The sequence below is a fragment of the Haliotis asinina genome, chromosome 12, assembly GCF_037392515.1.
Source record: "Haliotis asinina isolate JCU_RB_2024 chromosome 12, JCU_Hal_asi_v2, whole genome shotgun sequence".
In the NCBI taxonomy this organism is placed as follows: Eukaryota; Metazoa; Mollusca; class Gastropoda; order Lepetellida; family Haliotidae; genus Haliotis; species Haliotis asinina.
In genome coordinates, this window is record NC_090291.1 from 33,073,712 (window position 1) to 33,089,353 (window position 15,642).

General features: G+C 37.8%; 1 protein-coding gene across 1 annotated transcript; it reads right to left on the minus strand.

The window, feature by feature from the left end:
- Nucleotides 1–457: 457 nt before the first annotated feature.
- LOC137258710 (uncharacterized) lies at nt 458–10,446 on the minus strand. Its single transcript, XM_067796403.1, has 6 exons — nt 10,118–10,446; nt 6,051–6,138; nt 5,545–5,744; nt 5,052–5,134; nt 3,736–3,934; nt 458–1,993 (listed from the first exon to the last, which is right to left on the minus strand). Exons 1-6 carry the CDS (start codon nt 10,424–10,426, stop codon nt 1,877–1,879), a joined length of 996 nt encoding a protein of 331 aa, XP_067652504.1. The 5' UTR covers nt 10,427–10,446; the 3' UTR covers nt 458–1,876.
- Nucleotides 10,447–15,642: the final 5,196 nt, after the last annotated feature.

Sequence of the window (15,642 nt, forward strand, 5' to 3'; positions counted from 1 at the left end):
GTGGCTGATGGAATGACACTAATGTGTGTATCATCCATAACTGGGGATGTGTTTCTTTTACTCTTTCTCTTCCCAACTTTCGTGGCATTTACGATGTGTTCCTTTCCAATCTGCCATTTGAGAGGTACAATATTCCAGCCTACAGGCTATAGTCCTATGCTTTGTGACAGATTAAACTGTTTGAAACATATCTATGTTGACTATAGTGCCTTGAAACTGTCTTAATTATACGGCACTGTAGCCCTCAATGTTAATTGGTATCTGAGTGTAGATATTGTTAAGTCTCTGCTTATACTGTACGTGGACTGTACTGTACTGTACGTACAGTCGTATAGTTATTAATAAACATGTTCATGATGTCGTCGGAACTGCACAATCAGTTCTGCTTTTAACAAAAAGTTCGTATAGATATGGAAACTTTTGGTTGGGGTTAGCTTGTACAAGTAAACATGAAGTATTTTCACGTGAATCTGTTTATTTATGGAACATGTTATATTGGTAACTGCAAGATAACTACAAAAATGCTATACTCTAGTACAGACAGCAACACAACAAGTACCAGGTATATGTGTACAGAGAACACAGTGGGATATGAAAACAGTAACAAACGTAACTACCATAGTCATACAATGGAAATTACACCAAAGACTCCCTATCTAGTGAGATTACAGGAATGGTTGAAAGACAGCTGAAGGAATGAACCATTTCACATGCACGCCTTTCTCAACGAAACCAAAGCAAAGTTTCCAAGCTTCAAATAATGAACTCAAGAGGGACATGCATTTTAGAGTTAAGTTCTGCTATGTCTGAACGTTAAATTCAGCCAGCCGACACGCATTACCTTATAAATGGCCTTTAGGGTAAGGCAAATTCTAATTTAAGAAAAACAATTAGTTACAAAATATATGCTCTTTGCAAAACATATTACTTGTAAGATCACACGACTATTCTGCACACTTAATCTGTATTGTTAGGTGTTGATTCTTTAGTTGATACGATAAGTTACCCACACATCAGTCTGTGAAAGAACTGGATGTTAAACTGCCAATCAACGACAAAAAGTAATTCAACTGAAACTGTACTTTGACTGCAACTAAGTTTACAAAACACTCTAAAGGAAGTACAATGGCAGTACAAAATAAAGTGGCAGCACATACTTAGGTGGTAGACCACTGAACGCCTCCTTTCATTATCCTGGCAAATTTTCCAACACGTTTTATTTCTAAAGAGGTTTCGTCATAAATAGGACCGAAACAAGGACATATTATTTGTCAAATACATTCGTCAACCGTCAGAAAAAAAACATATCCCCCAAATCCAAATCCCTAAATCCCAATATAACCCTATGTGCCTACTAACAAAACGACTTCAGATAGTTCTTTGGCCGTGAACGGAAGATGTGGTACGTTGTGTGCCTGGTTTTTCATATCGAGTCGTATCTGAACACTATTCTGAACCAGTTTCTAAATTGCCAATCAAACAAAACAAATGATTTTTCGAGTCAAATCAGCTTTAAATTTAAAGTGAGTCAGCAAATATTTCAGCTATATGGCGGCGGTCTGTAAATAATCGATAAGGACCAGAAGATCCAGTGATCAACAACATAAGCATCGATCTGCGCAGTTGGGAACCGATGACATGTGGCAACCATGTCAGCGAGCCTGAAAACCCGATCCCGTTAGTGCCCTCTTACGACAAGCATAGTTGCCTTTTAAGGCAAGAATGGGTTGCGGAACGCCTATTCTTCGTTTAAAGTTATAACACATTCAACCTTGGAGTTAGAAATGCAATTACTGTCTCGTATGAAACGAGAAAACATCTCTGTTGGCCTTACATCAAAGCGATCAAGGTCATCTGTTTCTTTGGAAGAGTTCGACTACAATGTCCACTCCATCATACTGACAGAGACATCGCCCCAAAATGAAACATGGCCAGGCTTTGCTGCAGGGACTCTCTCGGTGAAGTTATGAATGCTGCCACCATCGGTTACTGACTGGAATAAAACGTAAAGAAATTTATGGATGTGAACAAGTGGTTTTCCTTGTTATTTCATACCTGTTGTTGCTTTTACATGTACATACATAGCTGTCTGTTTCCTAATTGTTTTATTCACCTGACGCAGAAGTAAGACTATACTTAGAAACGCCACAATAAAGAAGTTAATATCCATACAATTTGGGAGCAGGAGAATTCCCACCCTGACAATTCCCACCCGGACAATTCCCACCCTGACAATTCCCACCCGGACAATTCCCACCCGGACAATTCCCACCCAGTTATTTTCACTATAATCCCCACCATACTGAAATAAAGATATTGACTTTGAACACGTTTGTGCAGTATTCACTTTTTAATAAAATTTTATACTGGATGAAATTTTAAGATCAAATGTTTATAAAACCAGTACATTTGGGTTTGGGTGCTACTGTTGAACAATATACTAGTACATGAGAAGAAAATGAGAAGACCTATTTATTAAAATAACAAAGAGAAATGGTTATTGTGAGCAAGTGCTTATCAGATCACGTGTTTTGACAACCAGTTTACTTGAGCTTGGGTGCTACTGTTTTAAGTATACATATTTTGAGATGAATCTTCTTATGTTCTTACGTGAATGTTCTTATGAGGTGAGCATACATACTTGACTAGAAAAACAGTAGAATTCTGCATGTGCCATCCTTTTGTATTTCAGCATTAATCTAATTTAGTAGTGCTTGTAGTAAATTAGAGAGTTGTACATAAAATGATCTTTTTTCCACGAGAACCTCGCTTCCACCATGGATAACAAAGCAGAGTATGTTCTGTCGCAGAGAGGTGCCAAGAAGGTTCATTTCAGACGGTATCGGTATGTTAGACACAAGGATCTGAAACCTTAATTCATTTTGAGAAAACTGACACTAAAGCATGTCAAGAAGAAGATATAGTTCGTGCTTGTTTCATAAGGAATATTAATTAATATTGTTATAACTTGTACATATGTTAAAATGAATAAATGTTCAAACTGACATATTTTCTTCATGTTACTTTTATATTGGGGTGGGAATTGTCCTAGATAGGATTTGCCCTAGGTGGGAATTGTCCTGGTGTCATTTGACCGCGTGGCAATTGTCCTAGACCGCATAAAACTCTATTCTTCGCTTTTGCTTTTTGTAACATTTGTAAATGCCATTCAAGGACACTGAAATAAATCGGCCTTACTTCGTTTTACTGTTAATGTTTTACCCGACATGGAACATAAAGTGAAAAACATGGATACAAGTATATGTTTCCGAATTTGGTTTCAGTATATTTTCTTTCTAATCACAAAGACAATCCTTTTAGATATAGTCCACAGAGGTGCCAGAGTGATAAAGACAAATTTTCACTTACTGGAATATTAAATGAAACTGCGGGTGTATTCAGTATAGTTCTCACTTTACCTTCACTGTTATAAATGCTTTAATACTCCAATTTGCAATTTACACTCCATGTATAAGTCCCAAATTCTCTATATCTTTATGCTTAACTGTTGTTTTAACCATCTACAGTAGAAGCTGTCTAAACCGGCACTCATTGGGACTGAAGAAGTAATCCGGTTTAGACAAAGTGCTGGATTGAATAGCTGATGGTAAATCTACAATGTATGGACTGAGATTTTATGCAGGTGTAGAAAACATGCCGGATTGGACAGATGCCAGTTTTCGCAGCTTCCACTGTATTTATCATCAGTATTTCTCGGTTATATTCCATACATACTCTGTATACTCCATCTTGGAGGGTTATTTGAATCTCCATTGGTTTTCCGACAGCCATTGATACATTGAAACGCTCCGCTGCTCCCCAGCTACCTTCTATCATTGTGTTGACAACGACCACGTTACTTTCACCAAAAGAGCCTAAGCGAAATCCTAAGTGGAATAAATAGTCCTCTTCTTGCTGTATCCCGACGCCCCATCTGGAAATGAATGATAAAAGAAGGAATGAATCAGTTCATATTGGTACACGAGTTCATCAAACATTATTTATATGCAAAGACATTACTACGTGCCAATATATCATCTTCTTCCGTAGGTTAACCTGTCATAACGTCTTGACTGTATTTTTCCATTTTTCTATTTTTTAAATATTTCAGTGTCAAAGCAATTTAGGGTTTTTACAGAAATAGATTTTTTAGAATGTTATCTTTTGTAATAGACCAAGGTGCTTTTATAATTGTTAGAATGAAAGAATGAATTAATAACTGAGACTGTGAGTGACTTTATCCCCAAAAGGGTTAAAGTATTGTTAACTTATTGTCCCCCTACGTAAAAGCACGTCTATCAAAGTATATTTAATCTGACCACAATTGTCATCATTGTATACATGTTTATGTACATTAATGACACAATCTCTCCCAATTGCCAACAACTTGAGGAATGCTGTAAAACCAGCTGGGGTCCAATCAGGTTGCAAAAGTACTCCTCATGGTACTCAGTAAGGTGATTTACCTTCAGTTGTGGGCAATCAATAGTCTGTTGTATTATATGCCATGTATTATCTTCTATAGTAAACCGTTTCAGATTTTCAAACTATATTTAAATTCATATCTACAATTTTCTAGTTGTGGTGATTTGCCTTCATTTGGGATATGACTTAAAATCGTATCTCACTCAAATATAGAAAAATTTCGTTCACAAGAAATTGTTCTGCAATATCCGTAAATATGCTTTTCAAAACCTCGCCATAATGACAATGGATGAATTCATCCATGGGTGAATTCCATTTTACATGTATCACGGGTCACTTGCTTGATAACGACATTCGAATCTATGTCTAAACGCCGCCTTCACTAAATGTAAGAAGTTGTACATCGATATAGAATCTAATGCTGTTATCAAGCAGGCATCACTTGCTTGATAACAGCATCAAAATGTATGTCAAAACGTCACCTTCACAAAATAAAAGAAGCTGTAAGTCCATAAACTTTTCACAATTCTTCATCAACCCAACATCTAAAATCACTATCGAGAAAGCAATAGCTGAATGTGTAAAGAACAACTTCATGAATTTATTTCAAGATGTACATTCTTTACCTTGTAGCTTCTGTCGGTATCCCATGGATTATGAACCGGAAACTGCTGGATGCACCACACGGAAATGAATATTTCCCCTGGATCTGCAACAGACATACCAGTACATTTCATCATTCGCTGCTGCACGTGTACAGTGATTTTGTTGTGTCTGATTGCTTGTGCGGGGTCTTATCTCATTCAACATAGGTTCGATATTGTGTCAACATTACCAGGGCTGGAAAAATAGAAATCAGACTGATATTTAAATTTCTGTGTTGTGTTACTCCGCTGTTTAGCTAGCCATGTCATAAAAGACAAGGAAAACCAAAGCACGTAGCTTGAATCACAACCAGTTATCTATGTTGCTGGGCACCAGTCTAACTTGAAATTCCCAAAAGGAAGTCGCATGGTTGGTTTCGTGTGGAGTATAAGGTCTGTGGTCGTTTATACATGCAACACAAGAATGCTCAAGTCCTGAAAATCCTAAAACACTCAGACGCAAATATTATCTTACCGGGTCATGCCATCTGCTCTGTACACAAAGACCGACTAAACTCTCCCACGTTCCAGATGACTGACAGGTGCTGGTGACATTGTTGTAGCAGGCTCGGTAGTCAGGGTCACAGTAGTAGGTCGCCACAGCTCCCTGGTAGTGACCATCATACGTGATGTTGGCGCCAATCACTTCTGGGGGATGACCACACCCTTGGAACTCTTCACAAAATTATACATACACCCACAATTTGAATCCATGTCAATATGTCGTGTTTGGGAATTCAATTTCTCACCATACATACTTGACTAGAGATCAAAAGTAGACCAAAAGAGACCAAGTCCTAAGGAACTGATTTTTTGTCAGTGGCATTCCGAAAGAATGTGTATGTGGGCGTAGAAGGAGCTCATCCGTTTAAGTAGATGAACATCTGTCGAGTCTTTACACTGCATCTGTTTGTTGCCTTAGCTATCGCTGTGGGTTTATTGTACAAAATGTAGTTGAGGCATTAGAAGAACATGGGTTACCTGGAGCACACCTTGCATGACCAAGTCGAGTTACTTCACAGCGGGTGGTGTTGTGACATACCATTTGAGCGCATCGTCCAGGCAGATACTAGAAGGAAAAGAGTCCATACTAAATTTAAAGGAAATTGTTTATTGAAAAACCAAACTAGTGTTGAGGACAGATTGACAGATCGCTAACCTTTAGACATCAGAAGATGTTGTTCGTCTAAACTTTAATTCCACCTTACACAGCAATTGTCAACTACACATGGAAAAATAATTTGGCACCGTGTAGCCAGTGAATGACACTATGGGCAGAAGTCTATCCGAGACATGATGAAACACACTGACCAACTTCAGTGACCAGTCGATCCTGTTGGCAACATGAGTTGGTTGGGACCGAGTCCTCTCCATGCCAGACTTCAGCCCAATGTTCCGCGATAACGTCTGAAGACACTTTGACGTCCGCCAATACAGGAATTGGTAAATTTTGACTCATCTGTGAAAACAGTCCCCTATCATAATCGAAGTCCAGCAATTGTCTGAGCACTGGCCACTGCTGTCTTAAACCTCTGCCGAAGATCGGCCACCCGTATCTATCTGTCATGTCTTTGCGTTTTTACATTATGATGTTTTGGTGGCAGTGGACATGTGGACAGCTATTCGTTTCCACATGGGGCAATTTGCGGTTCAATAGCTGTCTACTATTTGTAACGATGAAACGTCAAACAATTAAACTTCGCAAATCAATAGAAGCACATTCGTGTTCTTCATGTGTAACTGTGTATATGTAGTTGAAATGTCTTCCTACGAGTAGTTTGTTTGTTTGTTTTTTCTGGCGTTGTAATTGTAATTTTAATTGTATACCTGGTGAGGTTTTGATGACGGCTAAACACATTATTGCCCCATACTTGACAAATATCTTTAACAAGATGTTGCAGAATGCCTATTTCCAAAAAGTTGGGGTAACAGTATTATTTGTCCATTATTTAAATCTGGAAGCAAACAGGACACATACAATTATAGAGGTATTTCCCTCTTTGATACAATATGTAACATATTTACTGCTATTTTGAACAAAAGACTACAGAAATGGTGTGATTTAAAACAAATAATAAGTGAATATAAGGCCGGTTTCAGAGCCAACTATTCAACTACTGAAAACATCTTTGGATTACAGTGAATTATCCAAAATATGCATGTAAGAAAAATGGACGGTTTTATTGCCTTTTTATAGATTTTTCTAAGGCCTTCGATAAAATGAGACACGATGTACTTTTAAGATCTCTTCATGATGGTGTAACCGGCAAATACTACAACATTATTGTCTTCATGTACTCTCCACTTTCATCCTGTGTAAGAACAAACTGTGGACTGTCATCATGCTTCACCTGTAATGTGGGTGCCCGTCAGGGGTTCATACTAAGTCCACAATTGTTTATTTTTTTATAAATGAACTGTACAAGAAATGTTAAATGATGGTGGTAAAGGTGTTTTTATTACACAAACCATGGACAACCTGTTTGCACTTATGTTTGTTGGTGTTATCTCAGCACTCGTTGACACATGCCTTCTTTTACAAGAGAAGATTTACGTTTTAGAAACTTTTTGTAATGAAACTGGAATGCAAGTTATTCTTAAGAAGACTATAGTAACAGTTTTTAGAAATTGCGGTCCTCTACGATCATACGAGAAATGATTTTACAAGGGCCAACAGATTGAATCTGCCTCTTTTTATAGATACCTGGGTATTGTTTTCACACCCAAGCTTGTGTGGAGCAAAGCACAACTATGTTTATCATCCCAGGCTAACAAAGCAATATTATCATTATTCAATTGTCAGAGAAAAATTGGTAATATAGACGGCTGTGATTTATTTAGGATTTTTTACTCAGTGATTGCACCTATACTCTGTTATGGAGCAGAAATTTCGAGCACTGAATATTATAAAGTTATTGAGGCTGTACATCTCACGTTTTGTAAACAGTACATAAGAGTAAACAAATCTACGTTTAATGGGATAGTGTTGGGCGAGTGCGGCAGACTCCCTCTCCAATATGTTTATCTCCTGTGTGTTATTGGATACTGGTGTCGTCTCATACACCTGCCTGAAAATAGGTTGCCTCGTCAATGTTACGTCATGTTGAGATCTTTAGATGAAACAGGCCGCATCATATGGGTTTCTAAGATGAAACAAATATTACTCATGTATGGCTTTGGTTATGCCGGGTTTTATCAAGGACTCGGAAATGTTGGTATGTTCATTTCTCTTTTAAACAAAGATTAAAGGATAATCTAAAATAGTCATGGTACTCATCAATACAAGAGTCTCCGAAATGTTTTTATTATAAGCACTATAAGTCTTTGTTGAATGTTGAAAACTATTTGTGTTCTGACATTCCAGTGTATCTAAGGATGACCTAATCAAGATTTAGATGTAGTAACTTTAAGATAGTAATAGAAACTGGTAGATATGGAAATATTGAACCAAGAGATAGACTCTGTATGTACTGTAAATCAAACGGGTTGGACTATGTTGAAAATGAATGGCATGTCATATTTATATATAGTTTTAATAAAGATTTAAAAGCCAAATACAGTACTAAATATAAACAAGAACCCTATACTGTATACACTATGGTAAATCTGCTCCAAAATGAACATTATGATGTTATGTATAACATCGGTTTGTTTTTGTACCACGTCAACAATATTATAAAATGTAGGAACAAATGAGCGCTATATATACATCCTAAAACATGCGCACGTGAAAGGTGTAAACTATTATCTGCATGTATTATGGACCAGTGGCCTCCTTACTGAATAAACTGTCTGGCTGGCTGTATGTCTGTCTGTCTAATTGTAATTGACAACACCGCGATATATTTGGGTGCGACGAAATGTTATGCTACAATAATATATTATCCATCAAAAGTTCAGACCCACTTAAAACACTCAGTATATGTCATGTCCAAACGCATATAACCAAGGTGAATTTCGCGAGGATCACAAGGATCATGCACCAAATTGCCCAAATGTATGTGCAAATATCGTGCATGTGAAGTCCTGCCTTTAAATTTTGATAAGAATTTGCCAGTTTCGTCATTTATTGAACGCATGACAATAATTTTTCAATGTTACGAATTTGTTTTACAATACATTAGTTCATGTATAAATATTACCTTTAAACAGTATGAATTCTAATGCAAAATCTAGTTTAGAGCAGTTGATCGTAGTGAGTGGCTACATTTACACTAGTGTGTCTAAACTTTTGATGGGTAGTATATACTGTCATCATGAAACTCATATAGACCCATACCCGTGAAGGTCCCGGGGTAGAATAGGCATTCAGCAACCCATACGTGCCATAGTAGGCGACTATGCGTGCCGTAAGATGCGACTAATGGGATCGGGTGGTCAGGCTCGTTGACTTGGTTGACACCTGTCATCGGTTCCCAATTGCGCAGATCGATGCTTATGGTGTTGATCACTGGATTGTCTGGTCCAGACTCGATTATTTACAGACCGCCGTCATATAACTGGAATATTTCTGAGTGCGGCGTAAAAATCAACTCACTCACTCATATAGATCCAAGGATACAACATGTTTTGAGTCACATTCATATATTATCACCATACACATCTTTGACTGAAATATATAAAAAAAGCATTTTTTCGAAAGTCCAATGTGCCAAGTCAGGAGAAGAAATATATAGCTGCTCTAGCAATGACGGCAAACATCATATTCAATTTTTAACATCAAATTTAATGTTCCACTTATCTGACACAAAGATATGTCTTGTAACACTCGCAGTGGGTAAATGATTGAAATTATTACTCATATGAATTATATACCAGTAAATACTAAGCTCAAAATACAACCATTGTTCTCCTTGTCCTCATAAACGTTTGTGGCGCCACAGCTACAGAATTTGAACAAGGCGTTCCACACAGATAGACACAATCCAAAAGTTATTTTCGCCTCTACTGTTTTCCTGTTGGTATGTACGGTAACAACAGATCAACAACATGAGACCCTTAAACAGGATCGTCCGAAATCAAAGAAATTACTCTCTATGAACACTAACCTTTGGCCAATGTTGAATATCACTGAAGAGGAATCCCGTTCTGTGAACAACGTTAGCAGTATCACTACCGTTACTGTTGAGGAGGCAGGTGCGCGTTTTATTCTCAAATCCAAAGGACAGACATACTGAGGACATGAGGCATTCTGATGCACAGGTGTAGAGAGACTGACTCCAGAACTTTCTGAACACCTGGTGTTCCATGTACTTATCATACCGAACTACAGAATCCATGCCCAAACAGTTGTCACCACTGACTAACTTCGTGATTCCAAATATTAGAAAAACAACTTCCCTCCAGTAAGGCCACATTTTCAGTAGCTGGACCTTCAGCTGTTAAATTGATACTTATTTCTGTTGAGTCTTTGTAACCCTGCCAACTCCTGTTTCATGACAGGTATTCAGGTTTAATGGATGGAAACATCACTGTATCAATAGTAATCATATGTGTAAAATATTTTCCTCGACAACAATGGATTCTATGTGTCTCAGAGCTCTCATAAAATCAATTCATGTGACAAATAATGTATTTATTATTTAACAAGACAGTTAATTGGAACAAACACAGTAGTCTGTGAATAATCAATGGGCAGCTGCGTGACTTCATCCATTGGGTGTAGTGCATGGGACAAATGTCTTGGAAGCAAAATATAGTCATGGATGGAATACCGCCAATATCACTTTAGAATTTAACTCATTCGTTCATTCCTCAGCACTAGGGATCTTAATATTTACAGTGTTAACACAATGATGTCAGCCATACGGAGGGCAATTATGATATACCTTAGAGTAATCTATACAAGTAATGAAACAAACTACGGTAATGATTTGAAAACAGTCGTCAAGTGGAAAGTAAAAAATTGTCTTTTGCCGTGAAAAACAGTATTAACGGAATCAGTTACATACAAAAAAAAACTATTCAACACAATGGATTTACGTCGCAGAAGATATTGATGAATTTCGGGTTTATTTTAGCGGCGAGTATATATTGTGTTGTCAATTAACACTTTACTATTTTAAATACTCTTAAAATGCATTTCTAAAAGTTGGGACAATGTTTAATCCCATTTTTATTTATTCCCAATTCTTTGCGATCAATAAAGAACCGGTTCAATAAATTAGTATAACATCACACAGTCGGCATCCTGTGCCACAAGATGATATTGACTTGATTATTCGAACAATGTTGTATTTACCGCTAGCATGGCTGGCGTTTTCCAACACAGCGTTTTCCATGTTTTTTTTCACCCAGTCAGTGTTTTCATAAATACAAATTACGTACAACGACTTTACATGGATATTTTTCTTCAGTCAACATTTGTAAAAACTGATTATGTTCCCGAAACTACAGACAGTTAATGAGCAGAGTTTGGCATCACGTGATCGACATCATACACTGAACCACTTAAGAAATGTTTCACTGATAGCGCTTTCTTGAAGCACACACTTTAATTCACTCTCAGTAACAATGAAAAAGGAGGTTTGAGTTCAAACGTGACAATTATGGTTAACGCATTTTCGGGAATCACATTTAGTAGTTCACACAAACAAAATCACCAAAAATAGAATCATCAAGATACCCTTAAGTCAACATTGTGTGTGGCCTCCATGGGCATCGATGAAAGCGTTAAATCCTCAGTAGATGGAATGAATTAGCCGATTGATGACGGTCACTGGCTCTTGAGGCCATACTCTGCGAAGTGCATTATGTAGTCCAGCCGCAGTTGTCGGCCTTGTTTGAAGGTCATTCACTCTTCTTTGAATCTCGTCCCAGTGGTGTTCTGTTGGACTTAAATCATCAGTGAGTGCAGGCTATTGTAGGGTTTGGATGGTATGATGTCATAGGAAGGCAAATATTGCTCTGTTAGTGTGGGTACGAGCGCTGTCTTGATATATGATTTGATATCTGTAACGTCCAAAACGTGTTTCAGCGTGGGGTCTTATGACTTGGCCAGTACAGCGAGCAACTGTCACGTCATTTCCTCAGCCTGGACCAAGATTCTGGAACACCAGGTGTTAACTAACTGGTTCAGACCGATTGCACACCAAACCATGATGCTTGGACCACACCACGAATCTCTTACAACAATACAATCTTTGGAAAACAGATCCCATGCCTTCACCATACTCTCACTTTGCCATCGACTCTCAAAACACAACATCGGCTTTTGTACGATAAAAACACAGTTCTCCATTGTCGATAACGTCCATTTCGATGCTGAGTTGCCCTTGAAAGTAAGTTTTGGAAGTGATGAGAGGACAGGGCTACAATATGGTCCGTGACAGCAGTACAACATACAAATTGTCCGATGTGGAGAAACTGGTCAGAAATAGTTTAAACAAGATAGAAAATGGAAATGTTTCAGAGCAGAAGTATTGAGTTTATCCCTGTGTTTCGCAATGCATTTTAGCTGTTCTCTTTATTGTGTATACCCCCTTGTTACAAAGGTCATTACAATATCAACATGCCAATATCTGAAATTATAGTGACGAGCTGGATTGGACAAACTTTCATGTCATTGCAGACAATTTGTTGCTTTCCAGTGTATATTTATTCATCTGTTCGATCTTGAAGCAAACGATAAAGTCATGTGCTTGGTAGATTGTTTGAAACATGTCAATGTTGACTATAATGCCTTGACACTGCCTTCTATCCTTGTTACCATCAATACTCTGTGCTAAATACTCAATACTCTATTGGTATCTGAGTGTAGATATTGTTAAGTGGCATCTGATAACTGTCATGATCGGATAGTTATTAATATACGTCGATGGTGTAGTCGGAATTACACAATCGAATCGAACAGAGCTTTCCTATAGATATGGAAAGGGGTTTGTTGGTTTATAGGACGGGTAACATTGTAGAATGAAACCGTGAAAGCACTGTTTGGTCGTGAATCCGTTTATTACTGTAGCTCAAATTATATGGGTAATTATGAAATAATCATAAAATGAATGTTACGTGCACAGAATAACACAATCTGATATTTAGCAGAAATTTCTTACAAGACAAATATTATGGATAACAACTTCATGGCTTCTTTTTCACAACGTTTCTGGGCTTGTTATTGCCCCTTCGTCAGGTGGATAAAAAAATAGTGAACAGTACAGTGTATTTGCATTAATGAACAGGAAGCCAGATATGTATGTAAGTATATACAAGCAAAAGTGAGAAAGGAGTTGTGATTATGTACAAACAGTGATGTGAGATCAAAGAGGACTGCAGTGAAAGGATTTGTCTTTACATTAAGTACAAGCGTATCTTTACATAGCAGAGTGGTTTGAGAGTCTATGATTTCTTGGTGATGCACCACGCACTAGAGGGGTAAACCCCTTGATACCTGTGGATCTCGGACACTAATTGTCTTACGCTGATTGACTCAAGTTTTCTTTTCCGTAAGTTACTGATGTTGGAAGCTGGGATTTGAGTGTGTTGCCCAGTTGGTAGAGTGATTTGGATTTTTGGTCTGCTCTACAAGTTGTTAGGGATATCCGTTGAGAGTGATGAAAGTTGTTTTGAGGTGGTCGATTTCATTTTGGAGTTGGGCTGGGTCGTAGAAAACCTTGGCACGTCTGGTTAGGGTTGACACAATGGCTTGTTTTATCTTTGGTTGGATAGATATAGTGGCTAGAACGGAGATGTTTGTAACGCTGACTCTTCAAAGTTGGTCATGGAGATTTCGGTAATCAGAGGGGACAATGGTGAACCCATGGGGAGCCCATAAATTTGTTGATAGATGGTGTTCTGCCATGTTATATAAGAAGTGTGGAAACAACTGGATACCAATTCGAATATACTGTGTATGCTAGGTTTTGTGTCAAGAGTGTCAATACAACTGTCTAGATCTAATTTTCCACGGAGAATATCAAGAGCTTCATATAATGGAATATTTACAAATAAGTCAACAACATCATAGCTGACCATTCAGCCTGATGATCTAGATTCTAACAGTTAGTTCACAAATGATGCCGTGTCGCTGATGAAGGATTTACCTTCTTTACCAAAGGGGCAAGCAGTTTAGAAAGGAATTGAGCTGTATTGTAGTAAACTGGAGTTGGTGGCAGAGTTGATGTGGAAAAAATTCATACAGATACGGAAACGTTGACGGATTTGGTGCTTTTCAGTTCGGGGTAGTTTGTAGAGATAACTACAAATATGTCTGTGGTACAGACAGCAACACAACAAATGTCAGAAATATGTGCACAGATAACACAGTGTGATATGAAAGCAGTAACAAACGTAACTACCATGTTCATTATTTGAAGCTTGGAAACTTTGCCTCGATTTCTTTGAGAAAGGCGTGCATGTGAAATGGTTCATTCCTTCAGCTGCCTTTCAGTCATTCGTGCAATCTCTCTGGAAAGGGACCTATCATTTCCATTGTATGACTTCAAATAGGGACATGCATTTAAAAAACTGTTAACTTCTCCTAAGTCGGAACGTTACATTCCAGCCACCCGACACGATTACCTTCCAAGTTGGCCGTAAAGGAGAAAGCAAATATGTTGCAGACAAATTCTAATTTAAGAAAGCAGACCAAAGACGACTTCTTAAAACATTTATTAGTAAGAAACAAGCTCTTTGCAAGACTTTTAAAAAAAATGCAATGTCAAGGGCAAAAGCAGAAACAATTGTGACTTGCATGCACAATTACCCATTCATCTCTTTACGTGTTGATTCCAATAACTTAAAGTCCGCGAAGCTACTACACAATGAAATGCAATATAAATGACTGTTATAATTGTACTTATAACTGTAAATGTATATAACCGTACTTTGAAAATAAATAAGGCTACAAATCCCTCCAAGGGAATAACAGTGTCAGTTCCAGAAAGAGTGACAGTATGCGATCCATTTCGTGCAGTCCTCGGAAAATGACACGTTGTGTGCAATGCCCATTTTGTTATTCTTGTGAATCTTTAGGAAACAATTATTTCTCATATCGAGTCATAAAGTTTATGTTCAAGACAGTGAACAAATTCAACCATGGTGTCAGTAATAGTCACTGTCTTGTATGAGACAAAAGACATCATTGTTATGGAAACCATCCGTTGCTCTCGTGGTTTTCGGTTAAGACGAGAATTCCATCATACTAACAAAGACGTCGCCCCAAATGGAAACGTGCCCAGGCTTTGCTCCAGGGACTCTCTCGGTGAAGTTGTGAATGCTAGCACCATCGATTACTAACTGGAATAAGCCATAAAAGCAAGAATTTTATGCATGTGAACTCTTGGTTTTCCTTGTTATTTCAAAACTGTTGTTGTTTTCAAATGTACAAACATAGCTGTCTGTTTCATAGTGTTTTTTATTCACCTGATGCAGGAGTATGAGTATACTTCGAAACGTCACAATAAAGAAGTTGACATCAACAACATTATATATTTACCTTTATGTGTATCGTTTTTAAATGCCATTCAAAGACACTGAAATAAGTGAGTGAGTGAGTTTGGTTTTACGCCGCTTTTAGCAATATTCCAGCAATATCACGACGGGGGACACCAGAAAATGGGCCTTACACGTTGTACCC

What these genes read in the sequence shown, in the direction of transcription:
- LOC137258710 (XM_067796403.1), bottom strand. Translation starts at nt 10,426, where the DNA reads ATGTGGCCTTACTGGAGGGAAGTTGTTTTTCTAATATTTGGAATCACG. An exon ending in TCATGCAAGGTGTGCTCCAG is followed by an intron (nt 5,745 to 6,050) that starts GTAACCCATGTT and finishes AATTTTGTGAAG; the next exon opens with AGTTCCAAGGGTGTGGTCAT. An exon ending in AGAGCAGATGGCATGACCCG is followed by an intron (nt 5,135 to 5,544) that starts GTAAGATAATAT and finishes TGTCTGTTGCAG; the next exon opens with ATCCAGGGGAAATATTCATT.